The sequence below is a fragment of the Mesoplodon densirostris genome, chromosome 5 (genome assembly GCF_025265405.1).
Source record: "Mesoplodon densirostris isolate mMesDen1 chromosome 5, mMesDen1 primary haplotype, whole genome shotgun sequence".
NCBI classification, from domain to species: Eukaryota; Metazoa; Chordata; class Mammalia; order Artiodactyla; family Ziphiidae; genus Mesoplodon; species Mesoplodon densirostris.
This window is the reverse complement of record NC_082665.1, coordinates 68,001,916-68,024,556: the sequence shown is the minus strand read 5'-3', so window position 1 is coordinate 68,024,556 and position 22,641 is coordinate 68,001,916. Positions and strand designations below refer to the sequence as shown.

General features: G+C 36.2%; 1 protein-coding gene across 3 annotated transcripts in view; it reads right to left on the bottom strand.

Moving 5' to 3' along the window:
* The window catches only part of STXBP5L (syntaxin binding protein 5L), a 386,525-nt gene that overhangs the window by 13,029 nt on the left and 350,855 nt on the right, over positions 1–22,641 (bottom strand). For 2 of the 3 annotated variants that reach the window (XM_060099916.1, XM_060099917.1), the window contains 2 exons: positions 11,319–11,489; positions 8,611–8,850 (listed from right to left, as the gene is read on the bottom strand). In XM_060099916.1, the coding sequence (XP_059955899.1) occupies positions 8,611–8,850; positions 11,319–11,489 (411 nt within the window). The remainder of the gene's footprint in view (positions 1–8,610; positions 8,851–11,318; positions 11,490–22,641) is intronic. The other variant, XM_060099918.1, reaches the window with a different exon arrangement.

Sequence of the window (22,641 nt, the reverse complement as noted above, 5' to 3'; positions counted from 1 at the left end):
ACCTATGTCAGGAATTTGGGGATAGGCCAGACTATAAATATAAATATATGACCCATTAGATTACAACAGGCATTTAAGGTAATGAAGCTGGCTGATTTCATGTAGGGCTTGAATATAAATAGAAAACAAAAGGTTCAAGGAGTCTGTCTTTGAGCATGCCGGTGTTTTAAGCCCAGTGAAATGTAGAGGAGCGAGCAAAGGGGACTGAAAAAGAATGGCTATAAAGGTGGAAGAAAACTAGGTAAATAAAGTATCCTGGAATCTAAGCAAATAGTGCAATGTTATAAGGTAGGGAAAATGGTAAACTGCAATATGTTGCTGATGTGTCAGGTAAGATGTGACTTGAGAATTGACCATTGGATTTAGCAGTGAGGTCATATAGAGCTTTTTGTTGATTGGTGTGGGAGGAAGTTTGATTAGAATGCACTCAAGAGAGAATGGGAGAATAAAACTGGAAATAGTGAATATAACATAACTATTTCAAGGAATTTTGCACTAAAGAAAAAGAAGTGAAATGGGGCATTGTAGGAGAATAGGTTCAAGGAGGGTTTTTCTCTTTTAATGGGAGAAATAACAGCATGTTTGTATGCTGATCTAGTAAAAAGATGAATATTTATTATAATTATATAAAGGAAACAGGAAAAATTGCTGGATTGACTTTCTTGTGTAGGTGAAAGGGAGTGGAATCTAGTGTACAACTGGAGACATTCACCAAGTCAGGAGCTTACAGTTTAGTCACAACAGGAGAAAAGGTAGACTCCATGGAGATACAGACAGACAGGTTGGTAGACATGGTGGTGGCAGCTGCTGAAGTTCTTATCTGATCATTTCAGTTTTCTCAGTGAAAGAGGACACACGGTCATTAGCTGAGATTGAAAACAGTGGAGGAGGTATGGGAGCTCTGAGGAGAGTGGAGAAAATATGTAATTATTGTTCAAGAGGGTGAACAGAAGACTACCCAGCAGCACAGGAACCCACTTGAGGTTAATGATGATTTACTTCAAAATGAGACTTTTTAGTCTGGTTATATATTCTCCAGCCATATTCAGCTACACAGATACAGAAATAAAGTAGGTAGAACTAAATTTAACCAGGATTCTGATTAACCATATTATGTATGTATGATGTTATGATTTATGATAAGTATCTATTTGGTCTTTTTTTTTTTTTTTGCGGTATGCGGGCCTCTCACCACTGTGGCCTCTCCCGTTGCAGAGCACAGGCTCCAGACGCGCAGGCTCAGTGGCCATGGCTCACGGGCTCAGCCGCTCCGCGGCATGTGGGATCCTCCCGGACTGGGGCACGAACCTGCGTCCCCTGCATCGGCAGGCAGACTCTCAACCACTGCGCCACCAGGGAAGCCCTCTATTTGGTCTTTATTCCTGTTTCTGGCACAGTGCTCTAAAATCCTTGGAATTTCCTGACAAGAGCAACACAGGTGTCTTTCATTTTGTTAATGAGGTGATTTGGGGGCCTCACCTAAGGATAGGGGCTTCTTGCCAGGGGAACCAACCAGGAGATTAGAGGGTTAGCACTTTCAGCCCCACCCCCCTACTTATGGGGCGAAGAAAGAAGCAGGAGATTGAGTTCAATCACCAATGGGCAATGGTTTAATTAATCACACCTGTGTAAGGAAACCTCCATTAAAAACCCAAAAGGCGGGGGTTTGGAGAGCTTCCGGGTTGAGCAGGCAGAGCTGTGGGAGAGAGCTCTTGGAGAAGGCATGGAAGCTCCACGTCCCATCCTACATTCCTTGCCCAAGGCATCTCTTCGATCGGATGTTCAGCTATATCCTTTTATAGGAAACTGCTAAGCAGTAAGTAAACAGTTTTTTTTTTTTTTTGATTTCTGTGAGCTGCTGTAGCAAATTAATTGAACCCGAGGAGGAGGTTGTGGAAACCTCAGGTCAGAACAGGTGACTTGGGATTGGCGTCTGAAAGAGGGGGAGGGCACAGTCTCATTGGACTGAGAACTTACCCTGTGTAAGTTCTATGTAGTTCTATCTATCTCCATGTAGATAGTGTCCGAATTGAGTTAAATTGTGGAACAACCAGCTGGTGTCTCAGAGACTTGCTTGTTTGTGGAGAAAACCTCCACTCATTTGGTGTCAGAAGTGTTGTGAGTGTGGTAGTCATGTGAAAGTAAAGGAAACGCACAGGAGAAACACGGAAGGAGAAAGGACTGGCTTTTTCCCTATATAGAAGGAAAGAACATTGTTTTCTCTATCCCAGCATGCAAAATTGCATTTGTACTATTATCACCTGCGGCTTGTTTAAAAACAAATTCTCAGACACCACCCCAGACCTACTGAATTCGAAACTTGGAGAATGGTTGTAACAAACCCTCCAAGTGATTCTGATACAGACTAAAGTGATGGCTACTGGGATGGATAATCTTTAGGTTTTTTCTCACTCTAAAATTCAGTGATTTAGTGCTTTAGTTCAAATTTCCGTATCATTGATGAGAATTTGTTGTTAAGACAATCAAGATAAATTAATGTGAAATTAAATTAAAAAGAGAAGTGGGCTTTTCTTTGTTGAGAGATTTTTGATTACTGATTAAATCGTATTAGTTACAGGTCTGTTGAGCCTTTCTATTTCTTCATGATTCAGTCTTGGTCGGTTATATGTTTCTAGGAGTTTATCCATTTCTTCTAGGTTATCCTACTATATTAAGAACTATATATCTAGATCATTGGATTTTCCCAAAGAAGTACATTCTTTTAATCTCTGCATAAAAGAAGGGATTGTGGCAAGAGTTTGAATTCATGACAGTAGCATGTGACAAAAGGGTGTGTGAAATTTCATTTGTTTTTTGATTGTACCTGTAGAGAATTTTGCTTTTTTAATTCAATGAATTTAAAATATCTAAAAATCTTAATAGCTTCCCACGTGTCTAACTATTAAGGGCTTAGACAGATTCCATGCTTTATTCAGCAGTTTCAAGTGACAGTATATCTACTTTGGGGAAAATAGAATTGCTACAAACACATTCAATACAACTAGTAATAAGAATTGTAAACAATAGAGCTGCTACCTATAAGTGGAGTGTGTATGTTTGTTTTCCTGTATTAAGCTGTGATTATACTTCAGTCAAATACAATCATTATGCTTGAACTATATTCTTATTGTATTAGTTTTTAAGATATAATGCATGAGTTTCACAAATATGTTTGAAATATACACATCTTATATGGAAAGGCCCTAACTAAATACTTGCATAGAGTGAAATTTCTCATCAAGGTTTAGACTTAAGATTAAAAACTACATCCTTCTCATTTGATCTCCAGACAAAACCTATTAACTAGTTTCATATTATATCTGTGAGATAGCGCACACATTCACTCATCTATACATTTGCATAAGTTAATTGTTCTTCATCAGAGAGCTGGATTTTAAAGGAATTAAATGCTAGCAGGTAAGTCTGACATAGGGAGTGGGCTGGGAAAAGTCTAGAGTAGAGGGTAAGTCTAGGAGATATTTCTTGTCAGCAGGCAAAGGACAACACAAGAATGCTGGAAGAAAAAGAATAAAGGCAAGAAGATCATCTCTGATATACTTTTGCATATGAAAACAAATATATCTAAGCTTAGATGATATGCAAACAAATATATCTAAGTTTAGATAATATGTAAACAAATATATCTAAGCTTAGACAATATGTAATAAAAAACTGAATTAGTAAGTTAAAATCATATCCTTAGTATACAAAAAGGAAAATCTAGAGAAAATGAGGTAAGTCCATTTACACAAATCTTTATCTCTTACATTTTTAATTTTTCTTTATCAGCCCTTCTTTAAGTGAGGCACGTGTTCATGGGTTTTAAGTTTGTGAAACTAAAAGATTTTAACCACAATCAAGTTAAACTCCTTTCTCTTTCCACTGTAATTTTCTTCCAGTTAAAGTGACATTGTAGTGAATAGGCATTTCAGGAATCTGGACAAGAGGCAATTAAGATGCGGGTACATCTAGAATTTAGTAGACTTATGTACGTGATTCACGATCACTACCATGTCTAGGTTATTGAAAGCCTTCTAGGTATAGGAATGGCTCCTAGGAAAACTCCCATCACCCTGATGCAACTCAGCATTAATCTGACATGGAAGTGCAGGGCTGAAGATCATATTACAAATTATATATTATGTCAATATTAGAAATATATAGATAATGTAGAAGAAACAAGATTTGAAATTTGAAATGTCTGGATCCAAGAGCTAGTCTGTAGAAAATTCTTCCAAATCTTACAGCTCCCAAGAAACTTGATACAGGTATTCCAAAATTTTGGCAACAAACATAAAAGTTCATATGATATCCACCAATGATAGATGATTGACAGGTAGCAAAGAGAAAAGGGAAGTGAGGAAATAAGACTGGTTGGACCAGAGAGCTGGTGCTGGGAAGTAGCAGGAAATCAGATTAGAAAGGTAGAACAAAGCTGAGCTTACAGAGATCACTGATTTCCAAGATTTTCAAGAAATTGCTTCTATGGGTAAGTGAAAGGTATCAGAGAATATGGTGTATAGAAATTAGGTGATGAAGACAATATTGTAATAAGACCAGCACAGAGGCAGTAAGTAAAAGGGATCAGAAAAGAAATGGAAGTGATGGAAGTCATCTAGGTAGTATCATGGCACTATTAACAGAAATGGGGAGAAGAGCAAGAAGAAATAGTTCGGGGGTAAAGAGAATGAATTTATTATGGAAAATCTTTCGTTTAATCATGAGTTTAAATCTCTAGTTTGATCATGAAGCATGAAAATATTTTTTTTTTACAAAGCAGTGATAGGCACTTCATGTGACAGGATTGGTAATTACAGAATAATTTGTAGCTGGTAGCACAAAGCGTTACGTAGAAATGAAATAAAATTTGAAGTGAGTCTGAAAAAATTAGAGGGGTAGGAAACTTTTGGAGGTTATAAATAAGTTTATGGCATAGATTTTGGTCATGGTTTCATGGATGTTTACTTGTCTCCAAACTCATCAAGGTGTTTATGTTAAATATGTACAGCTTTTTGTATGTCAATCATACTTCAATAAAGTGGCTTTAAAATTAGAATCTCAGCAAATTTCTCAAAGAATTACTGTTGGAGAGTAAAATTTCTAGGGGCAGAAGTGTGGAGTGGGAGATGAGACAGAGAAGGGGGAATGTTTGCTGGTGGCAGAATTTTCATTTATCTTCCTCTGTATTTGGATTTTTTTACAATTAGAAAATTTAAGCACCAGCGTTTGAGATAAAAAAGCATACCACGTCACAATTTTTTTTTTTTGTACAAACAAAAAACCCACAGATCTAGGAAGTCTTTTCCAGCTCCTTAACATGGTTTTAAGGCCCTCTAATCTTCCCCTGCCTGCTTTTCCAGCCTCAACTAGCACCATTCTATCTCTAGGCTTTGGCTGTGCCATGCTCTCTTTACCTCTAGGTTTTTACTCATGCTGCTTTAAATTACTCTTAAACATCAGTACTGTGCACAGCTCCCTTCCAAACCGGTCCCATTTCAGATGGCTGCTGTGTTAGAGAGGTCTTCCCCAACACCCCCCTCCCCATGCTGCGCAGTATTCTTTACTTTCCTGATTGTAATTTTCTGTTTACTTCTGTTCTTCGCTACAGGTAATCTGGGAATAAAGATCATTCTGTGTCCTGATCACCACTGTATCCCCAGTGACTAATTAATTAGTATGAGCTTGGGAAATGTATGTTGAATGAATGGATGAATAAATTTCAAAATAGATTGTATTCAACTTGGAGGAAATTGCTAGACTCAGATAAATTTTGCTAGGCCAACTGATAAAAGGTAATTTAACAATGTTTTGATGGGAAAAATGCCTTCAGAGCCTGAGAACATGTCACCCACTTTAGCACTGGCAACAGAAGAGGGAAATGCCTCCGATTCCAAACCTTTAAAAATGGTTCCCATAATCTAGAGCAGTACGGATAGGGCAGGGACTAGTGGAACAGTGGAGACTAGTGGAGAGTAGATACTGGAAAGAAGGTGAAGAAGGAGTCAGGAAGTGAGATGTGAGGAAGAGGGGACAAGTTTTCTACTTTAAATTTGAATTGGCTTTCTGTCATCTCTATATTTTTTCTTTTTCTTTCTTTTTTTTAATTCTGTCAGACTATTCCACTTGCAACCCTTTCTTGTTGTAGTATGTATGTATTGATTGACTGCTGTGTTGGGTCTTAGCTGTGGCACCCGGGATCTTGTTGCAGTGCGTGGGCATGCTGGCTTCTCTCTCTAGTTGTGGTGCACAGGCTCCAGAGCACGTGGGCTCTATAGTTGTGGCACTCGGGCTCTCTAGTTGTGGCACATGGGCTCAGCAGTTGTGGCGCGCGGGCTTAGTTGCCTGCAGCACGTGGGATCTTAGTTCCCCGACCAGGGATTGAACCAGTGTCCCCTGCATTGCAAGACGGATTCTTAACCACTGGACCACCAGGGAAGTCCCTCTGTATTTTTCTTATGAAACTCCACCTTCCTTTTTTCTTTTTATTGTCATAAATTATGGCTTCCAATTAGGCTATTTCTCTTTCAGTGGTTAATTATAAAACAGATCTGAACCTAGACTCATAGTTTCCTCCCTTATAGGTACTGCTTAATAGACTTAATTTTTTTAGAGCAATCTTAGGTTTACAGAAAATTGAGCAGATAGTACAGAGAGTTCCCATATGCCCCCTTTGTCCTTTCCTGTTATTAACATCTTGTATTAGTGTGGTACATTCGTTACAACTGATGAAGTGATACTGATATATTAACTAACATCTTGAAAGAATGGAATACTGACATAGAAACTTGGAGAAGATAGCTTCTCATTATCTCTCTTTAAATGGATAAGGAAAGTACACAAATATTTATGAACCAAATGCCAGAATATTAAGTTAAATCTATACTTATTTTGTATTTTGCCATCATTTTAAGTCTAAGTCTATTTGCTAAGAATGTTGAAGAACTTTCTTATAGTACTGAGAGATCCATTAAATTAGTTCCAGACACTTGTTTATTTCTATGCTTGTGGCATAGAAAACCACATTCGTTAGAAAATCTCTTATTAGAAAACGGTCTTTCACTTACAATTGTAAACTTGTATATACAGGAGTTTGATTTTTACCTTTAAATTTGTGAAGAATACATGGCACATATTAGGTATCCAATCTGTATAAAAATTTATTGAGCTAAATAATGGATTGAATTAATACTTAAAAATTCATTTTGACCTTACTGATCTGGCTCTCTCTCAACCAGTATAAGAGAATTATACATATTTCCTTAAAAATAGAACTATAATAAAAGATATTTTCTTATTGTGAAATTGTTTACAATTAAAATATAGTGATCCTAACAGATTAACTTTTAAAATACAGTGCATGTTATGGGCTGCATTTTGTCCCCCAGCCATGCCAAATTCATATGTTGAAGGCCTAAACTCCATCGCCTCAGAATGTGACCATATTTGAGACAGAGCCTTTAAAGAGGTGATTAAGTTAAAATGAGGCTGATAGGGTGGGCCCTCATCCAAACTGTCGAATGCCTTTCTAAGAAGAGATTAGGAAACATGGGGAGACACCAGGGGTACAAGCACACAGAGGGACAGCCACGTGAGAATATGGTGAGAGGGTGGCCAACTGCAAGCCAAGTAGAGAAGCCTCAGAAGAAACCAGCCCTGCCAACACCTTAGTCTTGGGCCTCCAGAAGTGTGAGAAAATAAACTTCCGTTTTTTAAGCCATACACACACAAAAATACAATATGTTTATCTGAATTTGCCTCACTAGTAGAGAGCTGACTGTTCTACCTACAGTAAGTTATAATCCATCTATATGAATTTAGCATACCAGTTAACAAAGAAAACAGAACTCTATCTAACCTACCATGCCATATATGTGTTCTTTTAAAATAAAATCCCTTATCCTATATATTAATAAAATTATTTTTACTTAAGAAATGTTTTTTAGATAACTTTTACTCTTTTTTCTATATATGAAAAAACTATTGATAAGAATAAATTTTAAAATACTCAAAGGAATAGCAGAAGGAATCACACAGCTCTTCAAAAGGAAAAATACAAGTCAAGTAGGAAGAGAATACAACACATACTTTAGCAACAATACTCATAACGTGGGTCAAATTCTCTAGGTACTAGGATAAAAAGGGAAGGAACTGTGTGGCATGACTTCAAAACAAGATGGGCAGATTATCAAAGAATTCAGAAAGCCACCTCAAGTCAGACTGCTTCCAATTTAATCATCTGAGTTCTTTAAGGATGATGTAAAACACTCCTAGGCTCTGATCTGGCATGGAACTTTGGAGAAATGCTTCAATTCATTAAAAATTTAAAACTTTCGCTTTAAGGCTTTCCTAAATGCTTTTCAGAAACTTATTTCCCAAGGCATTGTTTAGGTTGGGAGTTCCACAATTTATTACCATAGAAATGGTTGACTATTTCACCCTGCAAGTAAGCTGCAATACTTGGGATAGTATATGATTTATAAAATTCTTAATAGTTCCTATTATACAGAAAACTTAAATCTTTGCTCCAGATCAATACAAATTAAATGTTTTAAAATACCATATATTTAAATTTGAAAAAGTAGCAATGAAGGAATGAATAAAAACTCTTACCACTTGGCAATACCATGACTGGCTCTGTAAATCTTTGTTCATCTGCTGAAGGTAGGTTTAGGGAGATGATCAACACCATTCCCAGACTAGTTCCAACAAACAAACAAGGGGAGATAGTAGAGTCATTTTTCCGAACAAAGGACTCCATGAAGTATAGTGCTGTAATCGCTTCTTTAGAATCTTTGTCAATACTGGAGATGCTAGAGCTTCTAGAGCGATTATAGGAATTTTCTCGACTTTCTATGGAAATTTAAAAAACAAAAATTTAGTTTTAGTGTGTTTCCAGAACAAGTAAAGTCAAACTTAGTATGTGAAAACCAAAATTATGGGGGTGAAGTAGAATTTGATTCGTTGTTAACTGATCTGGAAGGCAGTTTATCCAGTTCACCAGCTATTTTGAAGATGAAGAGACAAGTCCAGAAGTGTAAATCATAAACTTAGGCAGAGCTGGGACTAGACCTTGAGTCTCCAGAGTTCCAGTCCACTGTGTTTTTCTCCCTACCTCACCTCACAAGTTAGTTGAAATTCTCTAATCTAGAAAAAAAAAAGATGTTTAGCCTAAATAGTTAAGGTTACAAGAATTTCCGGGGCAGTTTTAATTATGCTTCCCTCCTATCTCTCAATTGTTGGAAGTACTTCTAATGATTTCTTGACAATTCCCACTTACTGATAACATTGTGGCTACTTACCTGAAGGGTCACAAATGTTCTGTGGTAAATACATTCCTCTGATTTTGTTATATTTGGAGTAATTAAAATTGTAAAAATTAAACTATTTATATTTACACCAAGACTAAAGAGCAAATGTTATCTCCCTGAACTAGTTACAAGCTGCCTACCTTGAATCCAAATACAGTCTTGGCTTTGCCTAGGGCCAAATACAGAGTTATAGACAATGCCACCCCACCGATAATCTTTCTGAGAGGGCTTCAGCCCACTTAAAGGAAACAAGGTGGTTTCAGGTTCTCCTGCTCATCAACTCTTACACATGTGTACACTCCAACAAGCAGAAACTCACCACCTCAGGTAAATATTAGGAAGGTTGTATTGTTCATATAAATCACTCCAGAGTTCAAGTTCCTCATTCCTCTTTCTACTGCCTTCCCTCTCCTTTCCTTTTTTTTTTTTTTTTTTTTTTTTTTTTTTCTTTGCGGCATGCGGGCCTCCCACTGTTGTGGCCTCCCCCGTTGCGGAGCACAGGCTCCGGACGCGCAGGCTCCGGACGCACAGGCTCAGCGGCCATGGCTCACGGGCCCAGCCGCTCCGCGGCATATGGGATCCTCCCAGACCGGGGCACGAACCCGTATCCCCTGCATCGGCAGGCGGACTCCCAACCACCCGCGCCACCAGGGAGGCCCCTCTCCTTTCCTTTTTGATAGGTGTAAGTGTGACTCACTTTTATAAAAAGAGATAATATAATATATAAATAAAATAATGTACAATAAAACCAAATATATGTTCCCCAGACTATCCCTTTTTCTACAAACCAAAATATAATATTCCTAATTTCCCCCTTCTATCCCTCAGCAAGTTTATACAAATAATTGTTTGTAATAGAATTTAGATCTGAGAGGGAGCTTGGATATAATCTATATATTTTACAGATTTGGAGACACAGACATAGAGTTAAGTAATTTTCCCAGAATCAACAAGTTAGAGGCAGAAATGTCTAAAACTCAAAATTCCCAATTCAATCCAGTGATTAAAAGTACTACTTCCTTTATAACCTTTACATTTTGCTTCCATTTTAACATTCCTAGCTAATGTTTCTAGGTTGCTATTCATAGACACCTGTGAGAGAAGATCATCTGGACCAAATTTAGTATGGCATAGTGTTAAAGTAAAAAACTAAAAGTTTTCTTTTTTTACTTGGCCAAGCCCCATGGCATGTGGGATCTTAGTTCCCCGACCAGGGATTGAACCCACACTCCCTCCAGTGGAAGTGCAGAGCCTTAACCACTGGACCACCAGGGAAGTCCCTAAAATTTTTATTTTAAAAATTTGAAGAATAATATAGATCATTACTACCAAGTTTTTTGAGGGGTGGTAATGGTGAATTACTTTATAGCATAGAATTACCATAGCACATTCCTAAGATTACTTTTTCCTATTTCTAGTCCCAAAGCTTTTTATCAGCAAGACAATAGCAGCAGTTACAGGACTCCCTTTTGTGTGTGTGTGTGTGTGTCTTAATTTTAGGCCTTCTGGCTCTTGTACTTTACTCCCTGCCCTTAACAGTAATTCCATAAGTAAGCAAATAATCCTCCCTTTTTCAAACATATGAAGATGAGATTGCAAACTTTAGAATTTAATGTCTTCCCTTTTTCTTGGTCACATTCACTTAACCGTTGAGGAAACTAAGGTTATAAGACATTAAATAACTATCTACAGGTAGAGACACTAAGAGGCTTACCATTGAGATGGAAAGAAACTGGGAGTGCAGATTAAGGCATAGGTCTCACTTTGTACAGAGGAGGTAAAAGCCTACCCATAAACAGCCATTCTGGTTTTAGAGATGAAAGAGGTGTAGTGAGGAATGGATTTGGAGTCATGGCCACAGGTCGACCAGGTTCTCAGCTGCTCATTGTCTAGTTGACCATAGTTTTTAAGATCTTTCACACCTGACCACCATCCCTTATCCTCCAGCTCCTGTTACTGTGGTATGTCAAATTTTAATTGTATCCACAAAAATTTGTATGTTTAACCTACCTTCTGTTGTAACTGGCAAAGAAATCTCCATGCAAGCAGCTGACTGTGCTTTTCGAAATGGTGGTCTTCCAGGACCCCAGCGATTTACTTTCGAAATATCAGCACTGGAAAGACGTTTTCCAGAACTGCAACTCTGAGAAGTTGGACTTGTGCAGTGTCCATTTACATGATCTGTACCAAGAGGAAGAAGGCAGCATAAATATCATAATTAAATCTTAATACAAAGGAATCTAAGTGTGTAGATTAATAAATGAAGAGAATTCCTTTTTTCAAAACATAAAGATGGCTAAGTCCTTGCTATTTTAGTATTTAGTCACAATTTCAATTTTGCCAAAGTATTTAGCCAAATTTTTCATATTTATTAAATATAAGATTTGTTTTTAAAGTTTGACTAGTTAACATAGTTTAAAATTTATTCTATGTCCTCATTATGTATTCTGCCATTTAATAGCAATACAAAATAGGTTATAGTATTAAACTTTCTTTTGCATAATTTTTTTTTTTTTTTTTGGTACGCGGGCCTCTCACTATTGTGGCCTCTCCCGCTGCGGAGCACAGGCTCCGGACGCGCAGGCTCAGCGGCCATGGCTCACGGGCCCAGCCACTCCACGGCATGTGGGATCTTCCTGGACCGGGGCACGAACCCGTGTCCCCTGCATCGGCAGGCGGACTCTCAACCACTGCGCCACCAGGGAAGCCCTCTTTTGCATAATTTAAAGATATACCTGTTTATATAAATTTTGGAAAAACTTCAAGTGCTTAGAGTTTAAAATATAGAATGGAAGAATTTTACTGTAAAGTTGAGAATGGTACATAAGAATATTGACTCTACAGCCAGACTGCCTGAGCTCAAATCCCAGTTCTACCACCTACTAGTTGTACAAATTATTGAAGACTTCACATTTTAGTTTCTTCTGTAAATTGGGACTATTATTATCTAGCTCAGGGATTTTTTGTGATAGCACATGTCACATGCCAGAATACTTCCTGGTATGTGGGAAACTCTGAACAAAAATTAATTATTACTGTCATTCTTGTTCCAGAGTATTAAAACTGCTCAGGTCTAAGACAAAATAGTACGGTTTATTTAGAGCCTGTGAGTTAAGCTCAGTTCTGGTGTAATTTAAAAACTTGGAAATAATTGCACTAAAATGTCCTTAATGCTAACACAGTATTTGAAACATAATCTCATAGTTCTACAATATTCAGAATGCATTTTAAAATGTGCTTCTTTGGTTACCCAAAGGACAATAAATAGAGAAGAATGTTTAATGTCCATATTGGACATGGGGAACTGGCGCTCAGTGTCCACTCCATTATAGCCTTTCGGTATTGAACAATTTGAAAACTTAAAATTATACATTCCCTGGATCCCCTTGCAGCTAGTGCAAAGATGAGAATTAGGTTTCAGTATTTAAATGCTCTAGTGTGTTTTACTATTTTTTTTTTTTTTCGGTATGCGGGCCTCTCACTGTTGTGGCCTCTCCCGTTGGCAGAGCACAGGCTCCGGACGCACAGCCTCTGGACGCGCAGGCTCAGCGGCCATGGCTCACGGGCCCAGCCACTCCGTGGCATGTGGGATCTTCCCGGACTGAGGCACAAACCCGTGTCCCCTGCATCGGCAGGCGGACCCTCAACCACTGCACCACCAGGGAAGCCCTGTTTTAGTATTTTTTAAAAATGAGTTAACATTTATTGAATACTTAAATGCTAGGTATTTTATACACATTATTCATTTAATCTTCACAACAACTATGCAAGGTAGGTGCTTTATTATCCTGATTTTTGCAGATGAGGAAAATGAAGGTCAGAAAAATGGGCTCAGAAAATCATCTAATATTACATAAGTAGTATTCATGGAGGCAGGATTCTAATCCAGATTTTTCTCACTTAGTGTCTGTATGCTTAAAAACTAGGCCACAGGGTCAGCTAAAATATTTGGTAAGGAGTAGCAATTTTGATGGCATATTTAGTAGGGTTTAGGAGTAGCTTGTATAATGTACATTGAGATCCAAGCCCTTTGGGACCAGTCATCTTCCATATTAACATAGATCTCTGAAATCAGATTTCCTGAATGGAAAGGCACAAATATGACACAATGAGTTAGCTAGGGGGAAGCAGAAGTCAAGAGCTCTAGCCCTCCTTCACTAACAAATCTAGTCTTATAAATAGGAAGAACACTGAGGGCAATAGCTGCCAGTAACAAAGACTTAGAGTGACTACTTTGGGGGTACAAATTGCCCCCCTCTGGGCATACCAGTTAGGAAAAGTTGCCCCTTCCACAGGTGTAAAGCCTTGTTCTAGGCCTTATCCAGAGTAATGTGGGATGGATTACAGTCCTCTTCACGCCCTCTTATCTAGGTACAAAAGTATATAGCAGAGCTCTGAGAACAGTAAAATTTGTTCACTTAGCCAGGACTCTGGACTTGCTAATAACCAAGGTCCCTGCCTATCTATTACCATCTTTTGGTGGCTGTTTCATGTGAATATTGTTTCATTTGAGCTCATAATAGGGCAGTATCAATTATTAGATTACTCAATATGCTGGTCTTTTTTTCCCCGTACCCACTGTATGGCCGCATTTTCCCCAGCTTCTCATGATTGACTCATGAAGTCTGGTTGACATTACTATACATGGGTAGCCCAGAGTTTTTGGCCATATTCTTCTGTTTTCAGTAGGGCTGATTAACTTAAAGGATTTTTTTTGTTGTTGCTAAAAATTTTTAAATATATGGAAGTTAATTTGCTTTAACTTTTTTTAAACCACAGTAAATATCCAAGATAGATATGAATAGATACAAAACACTTATAAAGAAATTTGGTTATAGCCCGGACACAGTCATTCTGGAAATTTATGATAAAGAAATAATGCTAAATACAAAAGAGAAATAAAAACCTCTATTGATTAAAATTATTCAGTATAGTTTAAGTTATCAATAAAAATTGGAAACCAGCTCTCCTTTACAATTCAGCATAAACTTTTAGGTACACTGTGGTATATATTACATAATAGAGTATTATAATCTTTAAAAATGTTTCTGAAATGCTTGTTGAAACTTATAAAATGTCTATGATGTGTTTCGCTTAGCTCTTGTTGCATAAAAACCACTCCAAATGTTAATAATGTAAAATAACAATCATTTGATTATGCTTAACAATTCTGTGGGCAAGGACTTAGACTAAGGCAAGGTGGGGATATTATATCCATGATGTCTGTGGCATTAGGCAGGAATGCTTGAATGGCTGCGGGCTTGGAATCTTTTGGAGGCTTCTTTACTCACATGGCCTGGGCTAGAATGATGCAAAAGTTGAGCTCAGCTGGGACTGTCAATGGTGGCTTCTTTAGAAGGCTTGGGCTTCCTCATAGCATGGTGGCCTTTTTTACATAGTGGCTCAGGGCTTCAAAATGTCTGGCAAGTGATTTTGAAAATGGGATAGAAGCAATATTTATGCTGCTTCGGTGTTAATGCAATGGAGATTTTGCTTTATTTTGTTTTGTTTTTGGAAGCAACATTCCAGTGTCCAGTCACAAGCTTTCTGTATGTCAAGAGGCAGTTGTAGTAGAATGCTGATCTTATAACAATGTGCTCTTCAGTTCAACAACTGACTGGCAGTAGTCTTCTGATTCTGTTTCTAACAGTAGCAAAGTTGTCTGCTTCCCTGGTATGTCTGTTTGGTGGCCTTATTCTGAAAGTCATACCTGTAGGCCAAGCTTAGAGTTTACGTCTCCATCTTTCAATGACTTGATAAGCACCTAGTTTCTTGTGTTAAGTCACTTTCTGCATAATATAAATGGAATGGTTTGTTTCCTACAACTGCTTCCTGATTACAATGATGTTTTATCTCAGCTGTAGTGCTCTATGCCATTTAGAGAAAATTCAACATTCTAAAAAATTCAACCTTAAAACAATAAGCAGATTAAAGCAAATGGGAAATTGTTATTCTTTATTTTACAGAAAGATTCCCAAATCTAAAAAAATTACAAGTTTCTTTAAATTAGCTGATTCTCTTGTATCTTTAAATCAGTATTTGATTTAGTGTATATATTATACAGAGTAAGGTACAATAGTGATTTACTGAAAAATGGCTTATTGACTCCAGTTGAAATTATTTTTAATGTAGTCCTTGCCAAAGCTTTATAGAAGTATGTAAATGAAGATTTAATTTAATACTTGGTACACTAGTCTTGTTAAACTTTTTAATATACCATATGATTCCTAGAAAATGAAAATTAGTATATGCCTATATCACAGAGGGTGATTCTATGGTGAAATAAATGTTGAAATAAATCCAAAATAAGTACTAGATTTTAAAATTCATGAAAACAAATGAAATAAAGACTTTGCTTTGAACTATATAAAATGTAGCCAGTATCAAACAGTTAGTTAAAATATATGAAAACCCACATAACTTTACCCTTGCTTACTTTTATAGTTAAGAGGTAACTCTTCTTTCCCTCCCTCATTATTTTTTTTTGATTTGAATTTTATTTTATTTATTTTTTATACAGTGGGTTATTAGTTATCTATTTTATACATATTAGTGTATATATGTCAATCCCAATCTCCCAATTCATCACACCACCACCCCAATACCTCTGCCCATTTTTTAAATCAGATTGTTTGATTTTTGTTACTGAATTGTATGACCTCTTTATATAGTTTGAATATTATCCCTTATAAGATATATGATTTGCAAATATTTTCTCCCATTCTGTAGGGTGACTTCATCTGTTGATGGTTTCATTTGTTGTGCAGAAGCTTTTTTAGTTTGATGTAGTTTATTTTTGCTTTTAGTGTCAAATCCAAAAGAAATAATGCTAAGACTGATGTCAAAGAGCATATTGCCTATGTTTTCTTCTAGAAGTTTTAAGGTTTCAGGTCTTACGTTCAAGTCTTTAATCCATTTTGAGTTGCTTTTCTGTATGGTGTAAAACAGAGGTTATGTTTCATTCTTTTGCATGTGGCTGTCCAGTTTTCCCAGCACCAGAATATTTTGAAAGAGAATACTTTCCCTATTGTATACTCTTGGCTTCTTTGTTGTAAATCAATTCACCATATATGCCTGAATTTATTTCTGGGATCTCTCTTCTGTTCCATTGATATGTGTCTGTTTTTGTGCCAATACCATATTGTTTTGATTGCTATAACTTTGTAATAGTTTGAAACCAGAAAATGTGATGCCTCTAGCTTTGTTCTTCTTTCTCAAGATTGCTTTGACTCTTTGGGGTCCTTCGTGGTTCCACACAAATTTTAGGATTGTTCTATTTCTGTGCAAAATACCACTGGAATTTTCATAGGGGGTTGCATTAAATCTGTATGGACATTTAAAAATATTAATTCTTCCAATCCATGAACACGGAATATCTTTCCATTTATTTGTGTTTTATTCAATTTCTTTCATTAACATCTTATTTTCAGTGTCTAGATCTTTCAACTCCCTGGTAAAATCTATTCCTGAATATTTTATTCTTTTCTTAATTTCTCTGATAATTTGTTGTTGGTGTATAGAAAGGCAATTGACTTTTTTTTGTTTTTTTTTTTTGCGGTATGCAGGCCTCTCACTGTTGTGGCCTCTCCCATTGCGGAGCACAGGCTCCGGACGCACAGGCTCAGAGGCCATGGCTCACGGGCCTAGCCGCTCCGCGGCATGTGTGATCTTCCTGGACAGGGGCACGAACCCGTGTCCCCTGCATCGGCAGGCAGACTCTCAACCACTGCGCCACCAGGGAAGCTGGGCAACTGACTTTTATATATTGATATTCTACCTTGGAATTTTGCTGAATTTGTTGATTAGTTCTAACAGTTTTTGGTGGAGTCTTTGTGGTTTTCTATAAAGATTATGTCATCTGCAAATAGAGAAAGTTTTACTTCTTCCATTCTGATTTGGATGCCCTTTATATTTCTTGCCTTATTGCTCTGGCTAGAACTTCCAGTATTATGTTAAATGAAAGTGGTGAGAATGGGCATCCTTGTCTTATTCCTGATCTTGGAGGAAAAGCTTTCAGCTTTTCACTTCTAAGTACCATGTTAGTTGTGGCCTTGTCAATTTATGGTCTTCAGTATGTGTTGAGGCACATTCCCTCTATGCTCTCTTTGTTGTGAATTTTTATTAAAAACAGATACTGAATTTTGTCAAACGATTTTCCTGCATCTATCAAGATGATCATATAATTTTTATTCTTCATTTTGTTAATATGATATATCACATTAATTTGCATATGTTGAAACATGCTTTCATCCCTGGAATAAATTCTACTTGATCATAAGATCCTCTTAATGTACTGCTGAATTTGGTTGGATAATATTTTGTTGAGGATTTTGTATCTATGTTCATCAGTGACATTAGCCTGTTATTTTCTTCTCTTGTAGTGCCCTTTTCTTGTTTTGGTATCAGGGTAATATTGGCCTTGTAAAATGAGTTTGGAAGTGTTCCCTCCTCTTCTATTTTTTGGAAGAATTTGAGAAGGAGTGTTATTAATTCTTTTAATGTTTGGTAGAATTCACCAGTGAAGAGGTGTTTGATTACTAATTTAATCTCTTTACTAGTAACTGGTCTGTTCAGATTTTGTATTTCTTCATGACTTGGTCCCAGGAGGTTGTATCGTTCTAAGAATTGATCTATTTCTTCTAGGTTCTCCAATTTGTTGGCATACAATTTTTCATAGTAGAATGTTACGATCCTTTGTATTTTTGTGGTACCAGTTGTAACATCTCCTCTTTCATTTCTGACTATTTATTTTAGTCCTCTCTTCTTTGAATCTGGCTAAAGGTTTGTATATTTTATATTTTCAAAAACCAGCTCTTTGATCTTTTTTACTGTCTTTTTAGTCTCTATTTCATTTATTTCTTTTCTGATCTTTATTTCCTTCCTTCTACAAATTTTGGGGTTCATTTGTCCTTTTTTCCAGTTCCTGAGGTATACTGGGTTGAGATTTTGTTTCTTAATGTAGGCATTTATCACTATGAACTTCCCTCTTAGAACTACTTTTGCTGCATACCATAAGTTTTGTTATGTTGTATTGCCATTTTCATTTGTGTCAAGAGATTTTTAATTTTTCTTTTGATATCTTATTTGACACATTAGTTGATTTTCTGTCTGGATGAACTGTCCTTTGATGAAATTGGGATATTCCCCTACTATTTCTACTGTTGTCTATTTCTGCCTCTATAACTCTTAATATTTATTTATTTATTTTTAAGTTGGGCTGGCCAAAAAGTTCATTCATGTTTTTCCATAAGCTGTTACGGAAAAACCCAAATGAACTATTTGGCCAACCCAATAAATCCATTCAGCCACTCTTTGTCTTTTCATTGAATAATTTAGTCCATTTGTATTTAGAGGAACTATTGATAGGTATGAACTTACTGCCATTTTGTTAATTGTTTTCTGGCTGTTTATAAGTGCTGTTTCTTTCTTCTCTTGCTCTCTTCCTTTGTGATTGGATGCTTTTCTGTAGTGGTATGATTAGATTTCCTTTCTCTTTTATGTATATAAGTTTTTGCTTTGTGGTTACCATGAGGCTTATATAAACCATTATTTTAATTCCTTAAAACTTGATGTATTTTTTGACACATAACATTGTACCTCTGTGTCCATGGGTTCCACACCATGGATTCAACCAACCACGGAACCCTCAGGTATGGAGGGCCAACCATACTATGACATTTTATAGAAAGGACTTGAGCATCTGCAGATTCTGGTATCAGCATGGAGTCCTATAACCAATCCCCCAATGATACCAAGGAACAACTGTATTAGTTTTAGGTATACAAACATATTTATAACAGCCTATTTTAAGTTCATAACAACTTAAGTTCAAATGCATTCTGAAGCTGTACATTTTTACCCTCCCTTCCACATTTTGTATTTTTGGCATCACAATTTACATCTTTTTATCTTGTGTATCCTTTAAGAAATTATTTTAGCTATAGTTATTTTTACTACTTTTGTCTTTTAGCCTTCATACTAGATTTATAACTGATTTGCCCACCTCCATTACAACATTAGGTTATTCTTAATTTTACTATATATTTACTTTTATCAGTGAGATTTATACTTTCATATGTTTTCCTGTTACTAATTAACACTCTTTTGTTTCAAATTAAAGAAATCCCTTTAATAATTTTTTCAAGGCCAGTCTAGTGCTGATGAACTCTTTCGGCTTTTGCTTGTTTGGAAAACTCTTTACCTCTACTTCAATTCTGAAGAACAACTTTTCCGGGTAGAGGTTACTTAGTTGGCAGTTTTTTTTTCTTCTTCTTTCAGCACTTTGAATACATCATGGCACTCCATGATGGCCTACAAATTTTCTGCTAATAAATCTGCTAATAGTCTTATGGGAAATTCCATTGTATATAACAAGTTGTTTTTCTCTTGTTACTTTTAAGATTCTGTCCTTGTCTTTAACTTTGGACAATTATGTGTCTTGATATAGGTCTCTTTGGATTTATCTTATTTTGAACTTTCTGGGCTTCCTGGATCTAGATGTCTGTTTCCTTCCCCAGATTAGGGAAGTTTTCAGCCAGTATTTCTTCAAGTAAGTTTCTTCCTTTTCTCTTTCTTCTCCATCTGGGATCCCTATAATGCAAATGCTGGTCCACTGGATGTTGTCCTATAAGTCCCTTAAGTAATCTTCACTCTCTTTTTTTTCTGGTTGTATGAAATCCACTGTCCTGTCTTAGAGTTCACTGATCCTTTTTCTGCTCCATCCAGTCTACTGTTGAATGCCTCTATTTTTCTGTGCAGTTATTGTATACTTCAGGTTTGTGATTTCTTTTTGGTACTTTCATATATTTTCTATCTCTTTGTTTAAATTCATTGTTCAGTGCATTGTTCTTATTTTGAATGCTGTATCAGGTAAGTCACTTATCTCTGTTTCACTAAGTTCTGTTTCTGGAGTTTACTTTTTTCTTTTGTTTGGATTATGTTCCTGTTTCTTTGTTTTCCTTGTGTTGGTTTCTACACAATAGACAAAGCTGTGGCCTCCCCCAGGCTTGATGGAGTGGCATTTTATAGGAGGTGACCCTTAGCATTCAGCCTGGCATGAGCTCTTGGTGGTCTCTAACTCCTTTGTGATTGTCCAAGCTCAGTTTTGTTCTTAGTGGCTCCCAGTATTTGAGAGTATGCCAAGACCTGTTTCCGCATGGGTATTTTCTCATTCATCCAATGTTTAGAAGTTAATCAGCTACTTCTAGACATCTTTCAGAGGAAATTCCTCCATTTAGAGCTTTAGATTTGGTGTATCAGTGGGAGGAGGTGAGTTCAAAAGTGCTATGTTGTCATCTTGGACCATAACTTGAAATAACAAAAAATTGTAACATTAAAATGCCAGTATATCCTGACTGATGCTGAAGAAGCAAACTGACACCTTACCCTGCACCATATAAGTAAGTGTTCACTTCAAGTCCCATGTTAAGAGTGGGAAGAGTATGTGTGTGTGGGGTGAACCCACAGTGTATGCTGAGAAACAAATAAGAAAGAAGTTGGTCTGTCTAAATAGTCTCCAAAGAGATGAAATCTTGAGTTGCTAAATTGCTCATTTCTTAACAAAATGTTATAATCCCTGAAATTTGAAAAACTAATGTCTAAAGATATAATAATCATGTGGGTAAAATCATCCCCCCTCTCCCAGTATGAACAAATTTACCTCAACTTTGAAAAAGCTTATGAGTTTTTTGTTTCTTTGAAACACCTGCTGTAATTTACATTCAGTGAGCCAGTTCTTCAAATTCTGAACTTCCTTGTAAAACACTTGCAAACCAATAATCACTTCTTAATGTTTTTGTGTCTGAATATTCCTTTCACAATGAACTGTACATACAGTATATATTTTCTAAGTCATGTGAAAACTTGTAATGAATAATTTGAATCTATTCCTTTTGAGGGGGGAAATCTCCTAATACATTGAGTTTAAATTGTTTGGTTAAAAAGATTAAGACTGTTTTATTATTGTATATACTATGCAATGTTATGCTCTAACAGTGTTGTCTGGATACTGTAGTATCCACCTCCAATTTACTTTTCTTTAAAGTAATTTCCAATTTTAAAATTTTAGCTTAATTCCCTCAGAGTCCCACCTCCCATTCAGACAGACTGTTAACATTTTCTTTGAGTATCCTTCCAGAATTAATCTAATCATTTTTCAAAAGAAGTGGAAGCACATTTCACAATATTTTGTACCTTAATATTTTTTCCATTTCACACTGTGCCTTGGAGACCATTCTACATAGACATACATAATTGTTTTTAGTATAGTATAATAGTTTACATAGGGACAAAGTATCCATTTTTAGGGCTATATAACAATTAATTTGACTATTTTCTTATTAATGAACATTAGGCTTTCAGCCTTTACTCTTTCAAAACAAACTTTAATGACCATAGTAATACTTCTTTGTACACATGCATGATTATATCTGTAGAATGAATTCTCAGAATTGAAATTGCTTGGCAAAATAATATGCATTTTAAATTTTGATTGCAAATGGTTTCCAAAAATGGTTAACCAATTTACATCCACACCAACAGTATATGAGAACTCCAGTCTCCCAACATCTTCACTAACATTTTGCTTTATACAATTCTTTGATATTTGTTGATCTAATAGGAAAAATACTGTTTTAATATTCATTTCTTTAATAATGAGTGTTGGACACCTTTTTATTCTAAAGACACATATTTCTTTGTGAACGACCAGTACTTACTTAACCTTTGTACATTTGTCCAGTGTTTTCTTCCATTTCTTGTTTTTATGTATGAGCACATTGCACATTATAGAAACTAGTCTTATCTGTCAAATTATTGCAGACTGCATTTGTATTTTTTCTATATTTTTATATAATCAAATTTATCTACTTTTTTGTTTTGTTTTTACATGGGTATTGAATTTTATGCCATCTTTAGCAAAGCCTATATATTTCTCATGTTTTCTTCTAGCACTTTTCATGGTTTTTCTCTATACATTTATATTTTTATCATCTAGGATTTATTTTGGCTTAAGGAGATTACTTTTCAGATGCCCAGTTACTCATCCCCAAAACATTTATTAAATGACCTATCTTTATTTATTGAATGGCCTACCTGATTTTCAAGACTACATATTTACAATGACAAAATTTATGTATGCATTTGGGTCTCTTTCTGGATTTTCTGCTTTGTTCTACTGATTGAACTTTCTATACATCACTACCAAAAATGGTATAATTATTAGTAGATACATAATATAGTTTAAACAGTAGTTTAATACTGTATCTAACTGTCTGGTGGGGCTAGACCAGATAGTTATGACTTGTTTTTCAGAATTTTCCTGGGTATCTTACAT